The sequence below is a fragment of the Propithecus coquereli genome, unplaced genomic scaffold, assembly GCF_000956105.1.
Source record: "Propithecus coquereli isolate 6110/MARCELLA unplaced genomic scaffold, Pcoq_1.0 Scaffold578, whole genome shotgun sequence".
Lineage (NCBI taxonomy): Eukaryota > Metazoa > Chordata > Mammalia > Primates > Indriidae > Propithecus > Propithecus coquereli.
The window spans coordinates 297884-320527 of NW_012151707.1; the positions used below are offsets into that span (position 1 = coordinate 297884).

Sequence of the window (22644 nt, forward strand, 5' to 3'; positions counted from 1 at the left end):
ATCCATAGAGTTCACACATGCTCAGTGTGGTGGCTGGAGCCTGTTTTCCATAGGTTCCTGGCTAGGCTAAATAAGGTGGAGCAAATGGCCCCACCCCAAAAACAGGCTCCAGGATTGAGTTAGAGCCCAGCTCCAGGGTGGAGCCGGAATTTACCTTTGTACTACACGTGGACAGCGTTAGTGGTGACTGGCTGCGTAGGTCTGGAACTGACTGCCATCCTGACACGTCTCAGAGCTGCAAGCAGGTTTGAATCCAGGATCCTTGTGGCCCTGCTGTCCCTCCCCAGCCTTCATATTCTTTAACCTTTTCCCCTCAGGACCTTACCACAGGTTATTAGGTCTCACATAATTCCTGCTGCCCCCAAGGCCCTTGCCTGCCACAGGATTTCTACTATACTACCCAACTACAGGGTAATAGTCCACTTTTGATAGTCCCTTATCAAGACACAGCACACTATTTCCTGGCAGGCAAGAAATGCTGGGAAGGATGAAGGACCCCAGGACATTATCACCTGAGGGTAGAGGTTAGGGATCAGGGCTGAGGTGGGAAGACGTTGTCAGTACCAAACATGAGGCCTTACTGGGTGCCCTGCCTTATGTAGGTCCTGCTGGACAGCCACCATGGCCTCTCAGCCTCTCAGGCTGACAGAAGAGCCTGGTCCAAGTCCTGGGGAGTCTGAACTGGCTGTGAACCCTTTTGATGGGCTCCCCTTCTCTTCCCGCTACTATGAGCTGCTTGAGCAGCGCCGGGCCTTGCCCATCTGGGCTGCTCGCTTTATCTTCTTGGAACAGCTGGAGAATAACCCCACTGGAGTCGTGCTGGTGTCCGGGGAGCCTGGCTCTGGCAAGAGCACGCAGGTGGGAGGGATTCTGGGAGTGGACAAGGGGAGGAGCTAGGGGATTGTCCTTTCCCTGGGCAAGGGTAGGGGCTGGGCTGCATGGGGTCATGGGGGAGGTAAGCAAAGGGAGATGGGTTAGGCTGGCTCCAGGGCACTGGTGAAAGACTAGGGGACTCCCCAAATAACGAAAGATTAAACTGGCCATAGTTCCCCTGGCACTTCTGACTGAAGTCCTAGGTCTCCCTGATTGGTTGTCCCTCTCTGCCTCTCCCTCAGATCCCTCAGTGGTGTGCAGAGTTTGCACTGGCCAGGGGGTTCCGGAAGGGACAGGTTACTGTCACTCAGCCCTACCCTCTGGCAGCCCTGAGCCTGGCTCTGCGGGTTGCTGATGAGATGGACCTGACCCTGGGTCATGAGGTTGGATACAGCATCCCCCAGGAGGACTGCACAGGGCCCAACACCCTGCTCAGGTGGGACCCTCTACAGGGCTGACTTGAAGCTAATTTCTCTCATCCAGTAGAAACAAGCCCCGTCCTCTAACATCTCACCATACCCTCCCTCAGCCCAACTCACCCTTCAAATCATGCACAGCACAGCAGCTAAATTAAGCCCTTGAATCCCAGCCAGGGATTCAACCTGTCTTGTCACAAAAATCTCATTTCCTAGCTGTGTAGCTTGTGAACAAAGTGTTTTCAGTGGGATTATGGGGTCATTGTTAAGGGTCCACAGGCAAAGGAAGTCAGTCACAGCATCTTTTTCTGACCTTTAATACCAAAATCTAGGCCCCTTAGAGAGAAGTTCCCCTGGGCTTCTGGGGCTGGCTAGTGTCCACACTGACTCCTCTGCCCACTACCAATGCCAACAGATTCTGCTGGGACAGGCTGCTTCTGCAGGAGGTGGCCTCAACCCGGGGCACTGGAGCCTGGGATGTGCTGGTGCTGGATGAGGCTCAGGAGCGCTCAGTGGCTTCAGATTTGCTCCAGGGGCTACTACGAGATACCAGTCTGGGAAACCTCCCAGGGGGGCCCAGAGTGGTTGTGGTTACTGATCCAGCCCTCGAACCTAAGCTCCAAGCCTTTTGGGGCAATCCTCCTATTGTGCACGTACCTAGAGAGCCCGGAGGCAGTCCCACTCCTGTCTTCACGGACACTGTCCCTACCGATCGGGCGGAAGCTGCCTGCCAAGCAGTGCTTGAGTTGTGTCGCAAGGAGACTCCAGGAGATGTGCTAATATACCTACCTAGTGAGGAGGTAAAAAAAATACATATATGGACTGCAAAAGGAGGTACTCACTTATACCATTGTCCTGTCCCAGGGAAATGGGAGTAATGCTTGTTAGGACAGCAGTGTTGTAGTGTTTACTCTCTGCTGGGGTCCTGGGGAAAAACTCAAGGATTTCAGGGTAAAGAGGTCTACCACTCACTTTTTTATTCCCTCTAATGCAGAGGTTTGTTGCTCAGTGAAACTTTGAAATTATAATACACTCAATTTTATGAGTATGTACATTTTTTCAAAGTGAAGGGCCATTCATCAGTGTTCAAAGGGGTCTATGACCCCAAAAGGTGAGCACCGCCCTAATGCCCCACCCTTCTCCTTAGGAAATTTCCCTATGCTGTGAATCCTTGTCCAGGGAGGTGGAGTCCCTGACTCTCCAAGGGCCTCCACTACGGGTGCTGCCCCTTCACCCAGGCTGTGGTCAAGCCATTCAGACTGTGTACGAGGACATAGACATGGATGCCCGAAAGGTCGTGGTTACTCACTGGCTGGCTGACTCCTCCTTCTCCCTCCCTTCCATCCAACATGTCATTGACTCAGGACTGGAGCTCCGAAGTGTGAGTGAGAAAGAGATAAGGGGGAGTGGGGCTAAAGATAAAAATGGCCCACTCTGATCTGTCTTGGCCTTGGTTGGGGGGCGGGCGACAGGTTTACAATCCTCAGATCCGAGCAGAATCTCAAGTATTGAGGCCAATCAGCAAGTGTCAGGCAGAGGCAAGACGACTGCGAGCAAGAGGGTTCCCACCAGGTAAGAGCCTTTGCTCTTGCTGAGATCAACCACAAAGAGAATCATCACCATGCAAACCCTGAGGAATCTACGGTGGTCTTCTTTCTCACGTCTTTCTCCCCTCAGGATCTTGTCTCTGCCTGTATCCTAAGTCCTTCTTAGAACTAGAGGCTCCCCCATTGCCCCGACCCAGGGTGTGTGAGGAGAATCTGAGCCCTCTGGTGTTACTACTAAAGAGGAGACAGATTGCAGAGCCAGGGGAGTGTCACTTCCTGGACCGGCCTGGTGAGCACCCCTCCTGCCCAAGTGCTGCCATCTAACCCCCCCAGCTCTGAAACCTCACACCCTATACCCCTGTTTCCTCACCAGCTCCAGAAGCACTGATGCAGGCCCTGGAAGACTTAGACTATCTGGCAGCCCTGGATGATGATGGGAACCTGTCAGACCTGGGTATCATCCTATCAGAGATCCCCCTGCCCCCTGAGTTGGCCAAAGCCCTGCTGGCTTCATGCGAGTTTGACTGTGTGGACGAGATGCTCACCCTGGCTGCTATGCTCACTGGTATAAATCATTCCTATAAATCAGTGGCTCTTGCAGCCACTTCAGCACTTCCCCTTGTGCTTTTGTCCTCCTAAGGCCAGCCCTTCCCTCTCTGCTCTAGTTCCTGCCCTCACAGCACCTAAACAAACAGGCTTAATCACCTATCCCTCTCCTGTCTCTTTAGCCTTTTCTCTCTGCTGGTCCTTGTCCCTTGACATGCTTGAATCTCTCCTATCTGTTACTGCTAAAACTCACACCCCCCTCTTCCTCAACACTATGCTCCCCTTTGGCTGTCCAGCATAATCTCTATCTTGCTCTATCTAGTGTCTTGTGTGCCACTGAATATCAGCTTCAGGCCCACCATACCACCGAAATGGCTTTCAGCTCACCAGTGACCTCCCAGATACCTAACCCAATGGACACTTCTGAGCCCTTATTCATGACGCTCTTGACACTTGAGAGTGCTGACTGCTCCCACCTTGAAACTGCCTCCTCCATAAGCGTCTGTGATGCCACTCCTCACTCCTCATGACTTTCATCCTACCACTCTGGCTGTTTCCTTAATCTCCTCAGTGGGCTCTTTGTCCTTTGCCTATGCATTGTAAGTTGGACTACAAGGTTCTATTCTTACCCCTTTTGTCTTCTCACTCCCTGGGCTCTCTGAGCAAATTCATTCACGCTCCTGTTTTGAAGCTACATTTATCCTTAAAATTTCCAAACTTTGTACCTTGTATCTTTCAGCCAATAATACCATTCTACTAGGAGAAAGAGAGAGAGAGAGAGAGCGGGAGAAATTGCTCCAACTTCTGATGGGCATTTCTACCAAAATAGTCAACAGCACCACAGCTCAGAACTGAACTTAAGGACTGTATTAAACTACCCCCTCACCACCTTAACCACAAAATCTTTTCCTGTCTTTGAATTCTCAGCTCAGATGATACTATCATTTCTGCTGCTCCACTACCACCATTTTAGACATCGTTCTACAGGTTCTTTCATTTTTATCTCCTACATGTCTTTTAAAAAATTCTTCTACTTCTCTCCATATTCACTGCCAGAGCGAATGTTAGGGCCTTGTCATTGTTCAGCTAGATTCCTTCAGTAGTTTCCTAATGAGTCATGTGAACTTTTTCAAACACATGGACTCTCTTACTTAAAAACTCTTCTTTAACAGCTATTCTTTACCTTCAAGATAGATGTAAACTCCTTTGCACAGCACATCTAGCTTCTCATGATCTTGCCTATACCTACCTCTCCAGCTTTATCTTCTGCCATTCTGCTGCATATCATTTCCGCCACCCACACCAGGTGGCTTGCAGTTCCCAAATATGCCATGTTATTAAGTTCTGTGCCATGCTGTCCCCATAGACTGGAACGCTCTCTCTACCCCTTCTCCACTGAGCTAATTCCTACTCAAATTTCAAATACTGGCCCAAGGGTCCCTGACCTTTTCTCCCACATCACTCTTGTCCCCACCACCACCAAAGCCTGGATTAGGTACCCTTCCCTTTGTTTCCATGGTACCACATACGTATGCTTGTCATGCTTATAAAGTCTGCTTACTCGTTGGTTTCTCCCACCAGACTCTAAGTTCCTTGAGGGCAGAGACTGTCTTTCATTTATTTATCCTCAATGTTTAATAAAGTGCATAGCACCTAAAAGTTATCGATGTCTTTTGAATAAAGTTTCCAAAGGAACACTTCCACCTTTTTGTTGTTTTACCTGTACTTTACTATCCTTTCTCATTCCCCAAAACTGGCTTTCTCTCTTCTGCCTCCAGCTGCCCCTGGGTTTACCCGTCCTCCACTCTGTGCAGAAGAAGCTGCCCTGCGTCGGGCCCTGGAGCACGTGGATGGCGACCACAGCTCTCTGATCCAGGTGTATGAAGCCTTCATACAAAGTGAGCTCTGCATCCTCTTATAGAATCACAGATTTTCCTAAGAAGGGGTGTGGTATACAACCAGCTGACAGATCTCTGTGCCCAGGAAGAGGTGGCCCTTTGGCCAAGGGTTGGGTTCTTTCAGGGTCTCAAGGACTTTAGTTGTAGCTGTTCCCTTTCCTCTCCTAGGTGGAACAGATGAGGCTTGGTGCCAGGCTCGAGGTCTAAACTGGGCAGCTTTGTGCCGAGCCCATAAACTTCGGGGAGAGCTCCTAGAACTCATGCAGCGGATTGAACTTCCCCTGTCCCAACCAGCCTTTGGCTCGGAGCAGAATCGCAGAGACCTTCAGAAAGCACTGGTGTCGGGATACTTCCTCAAGGTTAGGGGAAAGGGTTGGGGTGAGGCTCATAAAAAGAGCAAAGGGCAGAAAGAACAAATATTGCTCATAAAAAGAGCAAAGGGCAGAAGAACAAACCCCCTGTGAAATTGGGGTCCAGGTGGCCATTCAAAGATTCTTTAGAACAAGAAGGACTTTTCCTTTGAGGCTTTGGAGTACAAGAGTCTGTGGAAAATGCCATATTGTATAGTAGGTACCAGACAACATGTAGAGGTAATGCTTTACTTTTAATACTCTTACCACCTTTACTAATTCTTTCTCAGCCACTTTTCTTTTATCTGCTATCTGCCGCCTCAGTTTTACTTATTCCATCAATATCTCTGCCTTTCAATGAGGTGGCCCGAGACACAGATGGGACTGGAAATTACCTGCTCCTAATCCATAAGCATGTGGCCCAGCTCTCCTCCTACTGCTGCTACCGAAGCCGCAGGGCTCCAGCTAGACCCCCACCATGGGTGCTTTACCACAATTTCTCCATATCCAAAGACAACTGCCTTTCCATTGTTTCTGAGATTCAACCACAGATGTAAGTTCCCTGACACCACTGTCATACTGCCCATTCCTCTCCCTGGGGCCAAAATGATGGCTGGTGAGTTAGAGAGACTTAAGAAGAAGGAATCTTAGTGGTTTATAATACCATACAATTTGAGGAGAGAGGATTTGTGGAAGGGATGGTGAGAAGTTTAAGAGTCTGAATTTTAAAAGAAGATACAGATCATCTAATTGTGACTCTCTCTGTCAGGCTGGTGGAGTTGGCCCCTCCATACTTCCTGAGTAACTTGCCCCCCAGTGAGAGCAGAGACCTCCTGAACCAACTAAGGGAAGAAATGGCAGATTCTTCAGCAGGGAGTGAATCCTCCTCAGCCCAGGAGTTCAGAGATGCCTGTGTCCTGCAGTAACCTGCCTACCTAAGGAATGGAGCTGAACTCATCTCATCGCATTAGATCCTCCCTCAGGCTAGCATCAAGGCAGCCAGCCAGATTTAGAAGCCAAAGTTTTAGGATCAAATGTAAATCCTAGAACCTGAGCCCAAAGAAATGGTGGGGTGAGAATGGAGAGAATAGGATAAGCCTCAGTCTACATAGGGTAGGACCCTTTCCTTAGCATTCTCTAATTTAATGGAGAGGGACTGACATGCTCCCTATCCCCCCCAACTTATGCCAAACACATTCTTGTACTCCCCTTTTGGTCTATAAAAGATTTTTCTTTTTTCTATGATGCCCAATTTGAGTTTGGTTCTGCAGCACCATATACAACACCCATAAGTCAGAGATGACACTATATCAAAGATCCAGGGCCAATTCTTCCAGCCGTAGCCTCTTGCCTGGTTCCCATCTCTGGTCAGGCCTTCATGCTATGGCCAACATCACTGTCACTAGCACAGAACATGAGTCAACTGGCTATAGTTGGCCTCTGGCCCTACCTCTCTTCCCTCTGTCACTCTGCTCCAGCCTCCAGGCGAGGAAGAATGGGGGTGCTAGAGGACTCAGACAAAATCTTCCCTTTCTTCCTCATACAACTTAAATCCTACTCCTTTTAAAACCTGAAGGCTATTGCAACCATCTCCTAATTCGACTTTCCATCAATAAGCTTCTCAACATCCCCTGGCCCACCCACAAGCTGAAGTCTTTCTAACAACTTCAGAGACATCATGCTTTCCTTTCTTTCCAGAGGGGTACTCCTTCCCCTTTTCTGTCCTTGGACCATTAACTTAGGTATCCTCCATCATCTCGCACATTGTAAATGTGTTTGTAGAAAATGGTGGAAAAAAAGCTTTATCTTTAGTCCTTAGAACTCCTCTTTTCTCCTCAGAGTTCCCTTCCTTGGAGAGTCTATCTGTTCTCATCATTTCATCTATCTCCACCTATATGTGAATGTCAACTGATCTCCCTCAAAGGCAGTTTTCCAGTATTTATTCTCTCTAGGTCTAGCATTTAGTTTTGCTCCAATCTTCCCAATTTCCCCTTTATCATCCACAGCACCATTGATTTCCTGATCCTCCACATTTCCAGTCTTGGAATCTGTCATTCTTCTTAGTCTTGTCACTTCCAAATTATTTGCCAAATTCTTCTCACCCTAACTCCACTGTGCCCATTAACTTTATCCACTGTTTCCTCCTCTCCCTTCTTTGTCCCTCCCTGTGCGACACCAGAGCCAGATTTTCTTCCTAGATTTTCTCTTTGGTTGGGTGGATAAGCGTCTGTCTCGCCTACCGCCCAGGCGCGTTGTGAGGCTCAAGAGGGAGGACGTGGCCAGCAGGCTGAGCGCATACAACATGAGGCTCAAAGGCAGGAGGGAATCCTTAGCGATTATTTTACAGTTGAGGGTGAAATGCCCAGCGTGGACAACCCTCTGTTTCCTGTCACAATCAGCCAGACCGTTGAGCTCCAGCACCTCCTCCATTACTCCGCAGTCTTTGGCGTTTTCCTTCCTTCACACCTCTGGTACAGACCCAACCAGCACCGGCTGCAGCCGCCCTTCCCAGCTCGGGTCGGAACGCAGCTCGAGCCGGCAGAACCCAGCTCCCGACCTACCCTCCCAGAATCCAGAGTCCCTCAGGAGAGCAGCTCCCATTGGCCAGCCCGTCCCCCTTCCCGCACCTCATTGGCTACTGTCTTGCAAGTCCTGCCCTCTCGGCGCCTCAGGTGCCAGCTGTGAAGCGGGAAATGGCGGGAAAGGCAATGTCTGAGCGCGCCCGGCATCAGCGCAACGCTGGCCTGGGAGCCCGCCGGTGGCTGCGGAGCCCTCGATGATAGCCTCAGAGACTTGCTGCTCGGCTACCACAGGACCATGGGCGCCGGGAGCCGCGCACTCCACCGCTCGGGGCTCAGCGTTCTAAGCTGCGCCTCAGTCCTGAAAAGAGCGCTTGGCCGATTAGGCAGGCGTCGCTCACACCACCGAGGCGAGCCCGGACACGGAAGCCACCTTGTTGTCTTCGGCCCAGGGCTGCAGGTTCTGCAGCGCGAAAAGGGACGAGTTGTGCAGGCAGAGCGGGTCCGGGGGCAGCGGCGGCCGGAGGGGCCGAGGTAGCGCGTCCTGCTGCAGGTGCAGGAGCAGCCGGCCCGCGCGGTGCCGCTCCGCCTCGCGCTCCTCCGCCGTCTGGCGCCTGGGCGGGCGAAGACGCGGGGTCAGCGAAGCTGGCCCTCGCCCACCCCGCACCTGACTGGCCCTTGGCCCGGCCCGGGGCCCCAGTCCGCCCTCTCCCGCGCCGCGCCTCACCGCCACTTGGTGCGTCGGTTCTGGAACCACGTCTTGACCTGTGCGTCGGTCATTCGCAAGGCCTTGGCCAGCGCTGCCCTCTCTGCCGAGGCCAGGTACTTCTGGCGCAAGAAGCGCCGCTCGAGCTCCAGCACCTGCGAGCGGGAGAAGGACGTGCGCGGCTTCTTCCGCTTCGGGGGCGTTCGGTTTTGGTAAGGGTGGCCTATGCGGCGCGTCCCGGAGAAGGGCGAGAGCGCAGCTACCGGGAGGAAGAAAGAGCAGAGCAGGGCAGGGTTTGCAGGGTGGCCGGAGGTGTCACTGAGAAGAGAGTGCGGCTGCCCAGGCCGCAGAACTCCCACTCCCGCGTCCGGTCCTTCCCTGGCCCCAGCCTCTGTCCCGCATCAGCAGAGGCCTCTAGACCAGAAAGGCCCTCAGAAGAAATGGCCCTCCCCGTTGGGTGAGGGAGAGACGTCCCCCATAACTTCACCCTCCCCTCCCCGCGTTGTGGACAGTGGGACTGCAGAGGAGGGCGCGGGGCACCGACGGCAGCTCCCTCCCCATTGCCTGCAGGACCAAGAAATCCGAGTTGGGGAATGATGCCTTGGGATGATCTGGGGGAAGGTATGAAAGGGATCCTTCAGTTGGAGCGGAAAGATAAGAGATGAGGAAACAGGTCAGAGTGGGACATGACGCTGGGTGTGGGGGTGTGGGACAACCTCACCCGTGAGCCGGTCCTTGGCAAAGCGGCGGCCGCTGTCCATCCAGGGGAAGGTGAGTCCTGCTAGGCCCCCGGCGCCGCCCAAACCCGAGGGCCCAGGCACTGCAGGCGCACCTCCCGTGGGCGGTGGCACGGGCAGCGGGCGATGAGCAGGGACGCGGATCACACCGCCCGGGCCCACTCCAGAGCTGCCGGGTAGCGGAGCCAGTGAGCCAGCGGGACCGTAGCCTGAGGCTCCGTGGAATCCACCCGAGAACGCCGCACTCTCCCCATGACCCTGGCCAACACGACCCGGGCCTAGGCCGCCCCCGGGGGGTTCAGGGCCGCTCAGGATCTGATCGATGCCGAAGCTGATTGGCTCGTGGTGTGGGAGGTTGTGTGGAGCCAGCATCGCTGGCTCCATGGGTCCGGGCCAGGGAGAACCTCGGGAGATTTGGCGGTTGGGGAAGATGCCTTGGGTAGCTCCAGGAGCCCGGCGGTGGCGCGCTCCAGACGGCAGACTCAGGGGCCTGATGGGCTGGCCAAGGCGGGGCGCCGGGGCCCCCGGAACGGCAGCATCCCCGTCCACTGGGAGCAGCGGCGCCCCTGCCAGCCGCTGCCAGGCGTCCGCGCGGGGACTCGCATCCCGGGGAGCGCGGCCAGCTGGGGCCCCAGGAGCTCCCTTACTGACTCTGAAGCGCAGATGGACTAGGGGCTGCCGGGGCGGCTGCCCGAGTCCGGGGTGGAGAGGGTTGGCCAGCTCGGGCTTGGGCAGTGACTGACAGATCGGCCCCGGGTGGGTAGTGGGGGCTGGGGATAGGGCGGGGGCGGGGCCCGGCCGTTAAAGGGGAAGGGACGCCTGTTTGTGCCAAGCGCGGGGGAAGACCGGAGGGCGGAGATGTGCCGGGCGGGTGGAGGCGGGCAGGGGGCTAGAGTGTTAGGGACGAGGATCGGCACAGGAGGGACCCCAGAGTGGACCGCTGAATCAGCGGAGATGCTCACCGCGCATCCATCCTCGCTGGCCTCTGTCTTTGGGCTGTCTCGGCCTCACCGGCTTCCTCCGCAGGTGCCTCCTTACCCAGCCCCCACTCTTCACCTCCCGATGGATCCTGCTTGACAACTCCTGGATTCGTTGTGGCCCCCGCCTAAGTGCCCTCGAAGACTAAATCTCGTTGTGGTTTCCTGGCTGCGTAAGAAGCGGCTGGGGAATGGCGCCCGGCGAGCTGGAGGCCCAGGAAGAGGACAGGTGTGGGAAGGGGTTGGCAAGGCGCGTCGGGTGGGCTAGGGCGGGGACAACTACTCTGGGCCGGTGATTCTGATGCATCTCCTGGCCTCTCCTGTAGGGCCCCGAAGCCCCGTCCGGTTGAATCAGTAATTGGTGCCCTGAATTTCTTAGAATTTCGATTTTCTGAAATCAGTGTAAAGCGGACCCATGGCTCAACCCAGGCCAACTCAGGCGGGTGGAAGCTTGGACTGGCGTTCTACCCTCGGCTGCAAATGCAGAGGGCCCCCAGTGTGGAACCATTCTGCGCCTAGGAAATCTATTCTCACATACTCTTCCCTCCCACAAAGGCGGGAGGGCGAAATCCCCACAGGCGACACGTGGGACCTCACTGAGGCCTTGGGAGGATCTCAGCCACCTAATTTCCCATAGACACTTTGCCCCACCCAAGCCCAGAAAATGCGCCTGGAGCGTGTCAGAGAAGGGAGGTAGGGAAAGACCGAAGCCGCTCGGTGACCTTGTGACCTATGGCCGCGGACCCAGAAGCTTGGAGTGTGTGAACTCTGCGTCCTTTCCCGGGATGGGACCCCCGCCGGGTAGGCCCCTGAGCTTTAGACCCGCCCCCGCCGCCGCCCTGCCCGGTGCAGGCCGCCGTAATCGGGTTAGCTGGGCCAGAATTACATTACCTTCCCCGGCCCGCCCCGGCCCCCGGGGGGGCCCTGGCGCCTCAGAGCCGGTGAGACTGGGCGCAGGGAGGGGGGCGCTTCTACCATCCCGCCGGCGGGTGGGCACTGAAGAACAACTCAGCCTGCCTCGGACACGCGGTGGCCAAAGAACCCCGCCCCACTGTGCCAGCCCTGACCCTCGCCCCCAGCCCAAGCCAGTGTTCAGCTCCACCCTGCTGATTTCCCGCGTGAACCGAAATGCCTTCTAAGTCTAGTAAATGGGTCTCCCTGGGAGCACTGATCTTCCAATTGATTCTTCAGGATCTCCTGGGAAAAACTCTGCCCCTCCTTTCTCCCCAGCAGATGGACTAGCAGCCTGGTGCCTGGGGCAGGGTGAGGGGGTCTTTTCTCTCCTGGGAACCAGGAATGATATTTGGGCATCTGGGCAGGAAGAGAAAGAAGAGTGAGCTCTCTCCACCAGCCCTGCAGTGTTGTCAGAAGCCTTAGGTCTGAAGGGGGTGAACCAAGAGTGGTGGTGGGGGGTTAAGCAGTAGGCATTAATAATATGTGACATGCTCCCCCACCTCTATCATCCAATTTTCCCCAGCCTTTCCTCAGTCCTGCTCACAGCCCCTTCTGAAAGAGGGTGGGGCTCTTGTCAATTTGGCAGCTGTATTTTTATCTTGGTGGAGAAGACAGACAACCTCCCCTGTCCCTTCACAGAAACCCAGCACCCTTTCTCAGCAGTAAAGAGAACTACAAGGAAGCATGAAACCTCTGCTGTTCAGGCAAAACCTCAGAGAGATAGCAAGGGTTGGACTCCCCAGGATGGGAACAGAGACCCTAGGGAGATAGCAAAGAAATATAGCCTCTGAAGGGGTTTGGCCTGCAGAAAGGAGTTTGCCAGTGACTTTCTCTGCTCTGAAGGGGGAAGGGGTGAATGAATCAATGAATGAAAAAAAGGCAACATTGTGCAGACCTGTACATCCGTACCCTTTGAGGTGTGCACAGATAGTACTGCTACCCAACTGATCCTTTGAGGAGAATGGTCACAAACTCAGTAGTACGTGCACATCTTCTGGGGAGTTTTGTTTGTTTGTTTGTTTGTTTGTTTTTTGAGACAGAGTCTCACTCTGTTGCCCGGGCTAGAGTGAGTGCCGTGGCGTCAGCCTAGCTCACAGCAACCTCAAACTCCTGGGCTCAAGCGATCCTACTGCCTCAGCCTCCCGAGTAGCTGAGACTACAGGCATGCGCCACCATGCCCGGCTAATTTTTTCTATATATTTTTAGCTGTCCAATTAATTTCTTTCTATTTTTAGTAGAGACGGGGTCTCGCTCTTGCTCAGGCTGGTCTCAAACTCCTAAGCTCAAACAATCTGCCTGTCTTGGCCTCCCAGAGTGCTAGGATTACAGGCGTGATGTTTGTTTGTTTTGAAAAAGATTTTAGTGTCTTACTTAAAGAACAGAGAGCATCCAGTTCTGTCAGCCACAGACCTGGGAACATCTCCTCCTCTTCTTCTCCTCTTCCTCCTTCCCCTTCTTTTTAAGAGTTGAGATCTTACTGGCCTCCAACTTCTGGACTCAAGCAATCCTCCCCCCTCATCCTCCCAAGGAGCTGGGACTACAGGGGCTACCAACCACCACTCCTGGCTCAGCTTGTCATGTCTCTTGCCTCCACCTCTCTGATTTTCTGATTCCCAAGGAAAGGCTGGTTCCTGCTAGTCCATGTTGAAGACAGAGGCACTGGGGTGAGTGCCCCTCATGACTGCTTTGCATCTGTCTTATCATATCCTGTGTTGTTCCCAACCCCCCTTAACTCTTTAAGTCTTCAGTCCTTCAAGCCTGCAGCTGCATAGAAAGAGGCCAAGCTGTTGGCCTGGGCTCATTCTCCTTCCTGTTGTTGATGCAGTGTTCTTCATTCCACATGGTCCCCGCTCCTATATCATCATTTCTCTCATTGATTTAGTCATTCCTACCCCAACTATCTCAGATCTGTATCATTTGGACAAAGTCTTTGCCTGACTCTTCAAGAGAAATTATGTTTTTCTTTTCCCTTTTACTGCCCACACCCACTGCCTCCATTTCCCCATCAATTTATTCCTCTTTTAACCCAATACAAGCTGGCTTCACTACACTGACCCTTTCTCAGAGAGCTCTAGTATCCTGTATCGCTTTCCCAGGACTTCTCTGACCTGTTCTACTTTATTGATCAGTGTTTCTTGAAATGTCCCTTTTTATTTTTAGTTTCTGTAATATTGTCTTATTCTATATCTTTAGACTTTCACAGTCACTGCTATGTCTTTCCTCCACTGATTTTGCTTCTTCCACTGAAAACTGTGAGCATTTTTCAGAACTCAGACTTAAGCTTTTTTTTTTTTTTTTTAATCTCTACATCTGCTCAGGTTTGCACACACTCAGATAGGTAACTCTGAAACCTCCATCCTTGGTTCTGACACTCCAGCCCCACCACGCTTCTAGCCTTCTGGCCAGGTCCACCTGCCTTCCCTGCAGCCACCTTAAGTCCAACAGGTTGGAAGACATGCTCCCCTCCCAGGCTCCTCATTCACTCTCTTACCCAGGCCTACCAAACAAGGTCCTTGGCTACTTCCTCCTATTATGTTTTCCTTTGAAATGTTTCAGATACAGCCCTTCTTTTCCATTTCTATTGCTAAATTCCCTAATCTTAGCTGTCATCACTACCACGTGGATTCATTCATTTGTTCATCCAGAAGATCGTGATTGAACACCTACTATATGCCTGGCACTGGAGAGATAGCTGTGAACACAACAGGAAGAAAAAGAATCCCTGCCACTGAGAAGCTTATGTTCTAGTGGGAGAGACAGATGGAAAACTAGAAAATATATTTTCTTAAAAAACTAGAAAATATTACTAATATGAGAAATATATTAGAAAATATATATTAAATAATAAATGCTAAGAATGCAAATAAACACTAAGAAGAAAAATAAAGCAAGGAAGTGAAAAGGTGGATGGGTTATTTATCTACAGTGATCACAGAAGCCTCATAGACTAGACCTAAAAGAAGGAGGGAGCCATTTGGTTATCCAAACATTTCAAATTGGGGACACAGTGGGAGGATAGTGTGTTTGTGGAACAAACAATGAGGGGTCCAGTATGGCTGGAGAGACTTATGCAGGGCCTTGCAGACTGTAAGGACTTGGGGTTCTATTCTGATTGAAAAGAGAAGCTATCAAAGGGTTTTAAACAATAAAATGAAACCTAATTTTTCAATTTTATTTATTTATTTATTTTTAAATTTCTCCCCACCCCCCATTCAATTTTATTTTTAACAGCTTTGGGGTATAAGTAACATATAAAGTGTACAGTTTGATAAGTTTTGACATATGTATGCACTCATGAAACCATCACCACAATCAAAATAATAAACATCCATCATCTCAAAAATTTTCCTGTGTCCTTTTTAATTCATGTTTTACCAGAATCACTCTGAGCTGCTATGTTGAAAACAGGCTTAAGAGGGGCAAAAGTAGGCGAAAGGAAAGTGGTCAAGAAGCCACCGCAATCAGAGGAGAGATGATGATAGCTTGGACCAGGGAGGTAAGTAAGCAGTGGCTGTAATGAACAGTTGATTAATAAATCACTAAACTTTTTGCTGATTATTCACTCCACTCTGAAAAGTTCTTAGGATAAAATAAAATAATAAAATATGTTAAATAAAATATATGATAAAAATGTTCTTAGCATAACATCCTCCCTTCAAAAAGGTCTGCTAGCTCCCAATTGCCTTCAGGCAACTTCCTAAGGCCCTGTTTTTTAATCATCACTCTCAATCCACACCTTGGCCTCCTTCCTGTCCTTCTCTGGTCATTCCCCTCCACTCTCTTTCTTTTCTATTCCACCACACGTCCACCCCTTTCCTGTGTCTTAATTTTGCCCACACAAAGTCCCACTTTCTCCAGAAAGTCTTTCGGGGTCTCCATTTGGGATCTTTCCCTTTGAATCTCCAGTTGCATTTGTTTAAATACCTCTCAGTACATTTATTCTTTTTAAAATCCCACTATAAGTGCTGAGGGATATCGGTGTACAAGCTCTCGGGACCCCCTCCCTACTCCCCAAGTGCGGGGCTGGGCCTATGCTACTACAGGCGCTCGCTGCCCAAGCGTGTCTGTCTGCGGCAGTGTCCTAGTCGTCCTCCCCTCCTCCTTCGGCATCTGCTCTGCATTAGTCTGTCCCAGGCCTCCGCAGGCGCCGATGATTAAATCATCATCATTAACAGGGCCTGCCCCCCCCCCATCCCCGGCAGCAGGGGAAGAATAGGGGGGTAAAATCACTACCAAGTCCCTGGGGGTCTCTCCCTTCCCACCTCACCCTGCACCCTCCTCTCCGAGAGTCCGCAAAGCCCCAGGAAACTCTCGTCACAGGGCCAGGAGAAGGCCTGCCACCTGGGTGAAGCTCCGCTACGAGGACGCGTCAGCCAACTAGGACGGCATTACAAGAGGACCCAGGAGGGGCATCTTCAGCCCGGTCGTCGTCACAGGAGACCGACGACCCTACCGGGTAGCGGGTGCAGACCGCCAGGCCTTTTAGGGTAGGAGGGGGGCAGTCTTTCGCAGGCTCCAAAAGTTAGTCCCGAGGTCGTGTAGGATCTATTATGATGATTCCTACAGGAGGTCGAAGAGATAGGACCCTTCCCCACAGTCCCCCCCACTCCCTAATTACGGATTGAGGAGGGGGAGGGGCCACTGGGGCTCAGGTGAGCACACGGGGAGAAAGAGACGTGGGCGGGGCCTTACAGAGGGTGAGCGAATCCGAAAAGACCTAGGCCCTCGTTGCTGGGAGACAAGTCCCGCCCCGCAGGCGGCACCGGAAGTGGCAGGCCAGGATCAGCCTTTAAGATGGCGTCTCCTCAGGGGGGCCAGATTGCGATCGCGATGAGGCTTCGGAACCAGCTCCAGTCAGTGTACAAGATGGACCCGCTACGGAACGAGGTGCAAGGGCGGCAGGGTTACTGCTGTGGTCGGCTAGCGGTGCGAACTGGGGCGGGCTAGAGGACGGGCGGTGGCTGGCTGGGCGCCCTGTGCGCCTGCGCAGAGTGAGGGCGCCCAATGCGCCTGCGCGATTGCGGTCGGGTTGCCAAACTCCAGGCTAGGACGCCTGCGCATTGTGCTACCCACGTCCTGTAGTCTCCCCTGGGAAAGGAGGGTCAGGCGAGTCCACGTGAAGGGTGTCCCCGCTGTGCGCGGAGCCCTCTGCTGGGCGGAGGAGGAGTGCCACCGCCCGGGAGTTGATCCCCTGCTGACTGCACAAGGTGCGGGGCTTGGCCGTGGAAGCTGATGAAACAGGCGACCCCCAAGTCAGGAAGGCGCACAAGGTTTGGGGGTGGGGATGGGTGATTGGTAACGGAAGGTGTATCTGCAGGAGGAGGTTCGAGTGAAGATCAAAGACTTGAATGAGCACATCGTTTGCTGCCTGTGCGCTGGCTACTTCGTGGATGCCACCACCATCACAGAGTGTCTTCATACTTGTGAGTGTCCTGGATGGAGCCTGCCTGGTTCTTCCAGGCCCTAGTCCTCACCAAGCTGACTGGCAGTCTCTGCGCTGTCCACCTCACCCATCCAGGCACCCCACCCAGCCCATGGATCCAGTTTCCAGAGGGCCTGAAAGTCTGCTTTTTTCTTCCTGCAGTCTGCAAAAGTTGTATAGTGAAGTACCTCCAAACCAGCAAGTACTGCCCCATGTGCAACATCAAGATCCACGAGACACAGCCACTGCTCAACCTCAAACTGGACCGGGTCATGCAGGACATCGTGTACAAGCTAGTGCCTGGTTTGCAAGACAGTGAGTGGTGGTTGGTAACCTGACTTTGAGGGGCCTCTTGAGGACTAATGCTGAGTGGCAGCTTGAGATGACAAGGGCTTTGGAGGGAATCATGTAGGTAAAGAGGTCGACAGCCAGAGGAACAAAGAGTGAGTGAGGGCTAATGCTTTACTCCCATACGTCACCCACTTCTAGGTGAAGAGAAACGGATTCGGGAATTCTACCAGTCCCGAGGCTTGGACCGGGTCACCCAGCCCAGTGGGGAAGGTATGTCCCTGGCAGCAGGAGGGTAAATTAAAGCCCTCAGAGTATTCCTCTTGCCCAGTTTTCCCCTCTGGGGAAAGAGGGGTGTGGAACCTGTACCATCCTCCTTACTACCCTGTCTTCCTCAGAGCCAGCCCTGAGCAACCTTGGCCTCCCCTTCAGCAGCTTCGACCACTCTAAAGCCCACTACTATCGCTATGATGAGCAGCTGAGCCTGTGCCTAGAGCGGCTGAGGTGAGGGGCAAATTGGGGGTTGTATGAGGTGACAGTGCTGATGACCCAAAGCCAGGAAGGGACTTGGGGAGAGGTTGAACAGTGAGGGAGTGTTTGTTCCCTTGAAGTGACAATATCATGGCTCTGGGTGGGGGAGAGGAGGAATGGTAGGGCTACCTAACCTGTGTCTGTTTCCCCTCAGTTCTGGCAAAGACAAGAATAAAAGCGTCCTGCAGGTGAGAGGGGATGAGGGGAGGGCCTCTCTAAGGAGACTCACCTCCCCATGGCTCTTCCCTCACATACCTTGTCCTCTTCCTTCCCCACCCTTCCCCACCCCCAGAACAAGTATGTCCGATGTTCTGTTAGAGCTGAGGTACGCCATCTCCGGAGGGTCTTGTGTCACCGCTTAATGCTAAATCCTCAGCATGTGAGTAAACCCACCGTAGGTTTTTTTGAGGGACAAGAGGCTAAAAAGGGAGGGACAGAGTGTAGGGTGGACTAGGGTAGTTCTTGACTTGCCAGACCTGTCAAAGAGGAGAGTTCCTAAAGCTGCCCCAATCTCCCTTCTAGGTGCAGCTCCTTTTTGACAATGAAATTCTCCCTGATCACATGACAATGAAGCAGATATGGCTCTCCCGCTGGTTCGGGAAGGTAAGCCAGTGCCTAGGCAGTCCCCAGGGCAAGTGTGGGCTGAGGGGGCCTTTTGGCTAAGGACACTCCCCACTGACTACTTCTTTCCCTTGTTCTCTCCTTAGCCATCCCCTTTGCTTTTACAATACAGTGTCAAAGAGAAGAGGAGGTAGGGGCCAAGCCCCCCCTCCATCCCACTCTCCTTCCCTCCCCAGATATTTATGTGAAATTAACTGCGCCTTTATTTTTTGAAATAAAAACTTTAAAAAAGCATCTCTTCTTTTTCCTTATCCTCCTCTGAGTTTCATTGTGAAGAAGGGCCTCTTCTCTATGGCCATGAGCCCTCAATGTCTTGCCAAAAGAGAAGGGTAGAGGACCCTATACGTGTGAACCAGGCCACCCACACCACTCTTTCTGGTTAAGAGAAGGCATTCTGGAGGGGAGCGCTCGCCCTCCTTGTATGCTGCAGCACATGTGCAGGCCTGCGTGGAGGTGTCCAAATTCAACAGCAGTGGGAGGAGGGCTGGGATTGTACAGTGGCTGCTACAGGACTGAAGAAGGGTGATATTTTAAAGAAAAATCCAAAGAATTGCACTATGGTTTTATAACAGGAGGGAGAAGTCTAAAAAACGGATTGGGTATGGGCCACAGGGATAGTCAGACATGGAGGCCTGGCTGTCCATACAGTATTCAGCAAGCCTCAGGGCCTGGGGCTAGGTGGAGCCAAGGTGGGGAAAGGGTAGTTGAGGAGGAGAGGGAGCTGATGTGGAGGAGAGAAGGGCAGCTTCAAGGAACAAGAGGGAAGAGGCAAGACAGGAGCTCCGTTGATTCAATCAGCCAACAGTCCTCGGTAGGTCTTGTGTACTGGGTGCTGCCAGTGACCCTGTCCTATGGGCCTCTCAGTGGGGTTGCCAGAAACTTGCCCAACTGGGACAGGAAGAGAGGGAGGCCAAGGCAAAGAGTTTGTGAAGGCAGCAAATGAGGTGCTGCCCAATCTGGGACAAGTGGGATGGAGCAGGCAGTATAAATGTCACCAGAACCTGAATTTAAAGCCTAAGTTCCACATTGGCCCAAGTCTGACTCCGGGACTTCTAGAGGGTGGTTGTGCCTAGCTGCAGCTGGTGAGGGCTGAAGACATTGAACTTCCATGGATGGAGGCTGGGTGGCAAAGGACAGGGGGCAGGAAACAGGGAGTGGTTACAGTAAAGGCAGCCTGAACTGTGTAAGAAAGCCCGAGATTTGACTTGCCCGGTGTGGTGTCAGTGCCTGTAGTCCCAACTACTGGGGAGGCTGAGGCGGGAGGATCACTTGAACCCAGGAATTTGAGGCAGCAGTTATGATGGCACCACTGCACTCCAGCATGGACCACATAGGGAGACCCCTTTTCTAAAAATAAATTTAAAACAAAGCTCTAGACTCTCGGGAAAAATCTGAGTATGAGTGGGGTGCTCTTTTGTGTCACAGTGTAACTGGTCTGGGAACGTCTGCACCCCTGCACTGAAGAAGAGTGTATGTAGGCCAAGAGGAGGCTCACATGGGAGAAGCCACAGACACCCAGGAAGAGCGCTCCAGTGCGTGGGGCAGGCGACGGGGACCCATTGTTGGGACACCTGCAGAGTCACCAGCCTGGATAGATTCCTTCCTCACCTGGTCCCCAAGATGACTAAAGCTTCCTGTGTTTCCAGGGCTCCTGCCTAGAATGCTTCTCCCCTGCCCCATCTCCTTCAGGAAGCATTCCCCCAGCCAGAATCAGGGCTTCTACCGCTTTTGAGCCTGCCTGGACACCAGCACACATCTTGAGACTTGGGGTTAATTATGTCCATTCCAGGACTCCCCTCTGCCTCTTCTCGGAATTGAAACTCTCTGCGAGCACGCAGTGCCCAGGAGTTCTCACGGAGTTGGCGCAGTAGAAGGCGTTTTCTAGGAGTGACTGGGGCGAGTGGTGTGGGCTGGGGGAAGGAGAGTAGAAAAGCTCCTGGGGACTTTTCAGGGGCCAAGCAGCTGTGGGAGTTGGGGGCAGCCTGCCTGGGTCTTCGCTGAAGGCCCTCCGGTTGGGGCTTGGCGGCAGCTCCGCATAGAAAAAGCCAGGTCTGAAGATTAGTGGGTGTGAGGCCCCAGACCTGAAGACCAAGCATCTCGGCATGAGGCCTTTGATGACACATGCCTTGAGGCCAAGGAGCAGCAGAAGGCGCTCGGGCTTGGATCTAGGGTGGAGTGGTCGCCACACCTCCGCGCAGCTCCGCGCAGCCTTGGTTTTGTCTGTCGGCGGCGGTGGTGGCGGCAGCTGCAGCGCGTCTCCCGAGGTGGCTGATGCTGACCAGCTGCGGGCTCCAAGCCGCTCGCCCCTGGCCTGTGGCTCCATTCCTCCCTCCCACACTGACCCAGGGGCACTCGGGTCTCGATGTGTGCCAGGGCAGGCGATCACGTCCACGATTCTCTTGGGCTCCGCGACCCAGATCGCACCCCAATGTGGCGCGCGACTGCGGAGTCAGAAAAGAGGCGGCTACAGAGTCGCCCCAGGGCTCATTCCGTCCTCCCTGGGGCGCCCTTGGCCTCGCTGTGCTTCCTGAAGGAGACGTCAGTCCTCACCTACAGGGCCAAACCTGTCCTTGCCCCTGCCTTTCTTTATCTCTGCCATTTCCGCGGCTCACGCTCGCCCAGGGGAGGAGCACAAGGATTTGCCCCCAGCCTTTGGCACAGAGGAGAACAGGTCCCTCACTCAGCCAAGCCAGGCTCTCCCAGGGCTTGAGGGGAGGGAGGAGGTGGGGAAAAGGAGTCTGAGAACCGCGAGTCCCACAGGAAAGGGGGAGATGGAGGGGGTCTGAGTTCGCATTCCCCGGAACGTCCCAGCCCACAGGGGCCCGGGATGGCTGGGGCGCGCCGAGCCCTTTGTAAGCCCGCGGAGAGGGCTGAAAAGAACTTAAAGACCCGCCAGCCCCAAAGTAACGAAACTAAAATTTTAGTGTCTGAATAGTTCACTCTGCAACACCGTATTCTGAAAGAGAAAATCCCACAAGTGTGCGAGATGGACGGACTCGCCGCCCCGTGCTCCTCCTCGGACTGGACATTCCTCCCTAAACTCCCACTTCCCTCTCACCCCGTTCACAGACTTTTCCTAAGGATGGGAAGGAGGGAGATAAGCACATCTCTGAGATTGTCCTTCTCATCCACCGCCCCAAGGGGGTTATTCTGAGGGTCCAACCTCCCCCCAACACCCCGCCTCCACACACACACACACACACACACACACACACACACTCTCTCTCTCTCTCTCTCTCTCTCTCTCTCTCTCTCTCTCTCTCTCTCTCTCTGTCTCACAGGGTTCAGAGGAATGCCCGGGGCCGGCAATCTCGAGACTAAAGGTCGTTTATTGAGCCAGCGTCGGTTGTGGGGGGCGGTGTCGAGCTGGGGCGGGCCTAGGTGGAGGAACCCGCCGAGTGAGAAGTGGGGTGTAGGGAATGAGACATAAGGTGGGGGTAGAGCTGAGAATGGGAAACCTGAAAGGGGGTGATGCAGGGAGGTGTGAGAAAGAATCCCAAGATGGAAATTGGGATACCTTCCCAAGGGAGTAAAGGTTGGAATGTGGGGATCTCTACAAGGGGAGAGGGCGCAGGACCCCGACATGTCTGCAGGAACAACGAGAGGAATCCGAGAATTTGGGAGACATGAGAGATTGCCTGAGAATGACAGGGAAGGAAAACCGTGGGACCCGCCGGGCAGGGGTGAAGCCTCCAATCCGTAGATCTCCTGGGAAGGACCTAGGGCAGGGAGGGTTCGACATGCGGCTGGGAGGTGCAGCCAGAAGAGACTAATAATGATTGAACACTCACGAGCTTCTGCGCTCCCAACCTGGAGTGCGGTGGGGGGAAGCCTATGTGACAGCTGAGCATCCCCCCATCCCCCCCCCCCGCCCTGCAGCCCATAACTGAGGTTTAATCTCTTAATCTTCATCATTAATCACTCACTCTCCACCTACCCCCCTCGGAGGATCCGGTTTCGCCCCAGCTCGAGTTCCACAGACTTTACTGGGAAAAGCCCCCTTCTGTGGCCCCACAATTGTCTGGACTAGTCCTTGGCTGCCGAGATGACCTTAGCAGGGCCTCTGCTGTCCTGGGCTTCCTTTACTAGTCTCCGCTTCCCTCTCCTCCCCCAAACTCGTATTTGGGGACCGTCCAATCCCAGTACCTGAGCCCAGCTGCAGAGGGGAGAAGGTAGGCGGGAGACATAGAAGGGGAGGAAGGCAAAGGCCCATCAGGAGAGCCCCACACTCCTCACAGACACATGCAAGTAATTGAAAG

The 22644-nt window shown here is 53.4% G+C and overlaps 3 protein-coding genes across 6 annotated transcripts; 2 read left to right on the forward strand and 1 right to left on the reverse strand.

Annotated features, from left to right (window-relative positions):
• Positions 1 to 97: 97 nt before the first annotated feature.
• DQX1 (DEAQ box RNA-dependent ATPase 1) lies at positions 98 to 6879 on the forward strand. Of its 2 annotated transcripts, none has more exons than XM_012658195.1 (12): positions 98 to 245; positions 603 to 858; positions 1116 to 1309; positions 1705 to 2089; positions 2437 to 2670; positions 2762 to 2861; positions 2967 to 3125; positions 3210 to 3401; positions 5161 to 5280; positions 5449 to 5639; positions 5993 to 6183; positions 6400 to 6879. In XM_012658195.1, the coding sequence occupies exons 2-12, from the start codon at positions 622 to 624 to the stop codon at positions 6554 to 6556; spliced, it is 2160 nt and encodes a 719-aa protein (XP_012513649.1). In that variant the 5' UTR covers positions 98 to 245; positions 603 to 621; the 3' UTR covers positions 6557 to 6879. The 2 variants fall into 2 exon arrangements, with proteins under 2 accessions (XP_012513649.1, XP_012513650.1); XM_012658196.1 differs by having other exon boundaries at positions 198 to 241.
• A 1647-nt stretch (positions 6880 to 8526) lies between these two features.
• TLX2 (T-cell leukemia homeobox 2) lies at positions 8527 to 9976 on the reverse strand. The gene is made up of 3 exons (XM_012658197.1): positions 9577 to 9976; positions 8877 to 9114; positions 8527 to 8763 (listed from the first exon to the last, which is right to left on the reverse strand). Exons 1-3 carry the CDS (start codon positions 9974 to 9976, stop codon positions 8547 to 8549), a joined length of 855 nt encoding a protein of 284 aa, XP_012513651.1. The 3' UTR covers positions 8527 to 8546.
• A 6318-nt stretch (positions 9977 to 16294) lies between these two features.
• PCGF1 (polycomb group ring finger 1) lies at positions 16295 to 18614 on the forward strand. 3 transcript variants are annotated; one of them, XM_012658201.1, is made up of 9 exons: positions 16295 to 16410; positions 16841 to 16946; positions 17108 to 17260; positions 17435 to 17506; positions 17632 to 17737; positions 17919 to 17952; positions 18057 to 18143; positions 18287 to 18367; positions 18472 to 18614. In XM_012658201.1, the coding sequence occupies exons 1-9, from the start codon at positions 16318 to 16320 to the stop codon at positions 18517 to 18519; spliced, it is 780 nt and encodes a 259-aa protein (XP_012513655.1). In that variant the 5' UTR covers positions 16295 to 16317; the 3' UTR covers positions 18520 to 18614. The 3 variants fall into 3 exon arrangements, with proteins under 3 accessions (XP_012513655.1, XP_012513654.1, XP_012513653.1); XM_012658199.1 differs by having other exon boundaries at positions 16307 to 16449; XM_012658200.1 differs by lacking the exon at positions 18472 to 18614 and having other exon boundaries at positions 18287 to 18431.
• The last annotated feature ends 4030 nt before the right edge of the window (positions 18615 to 22644 follow it).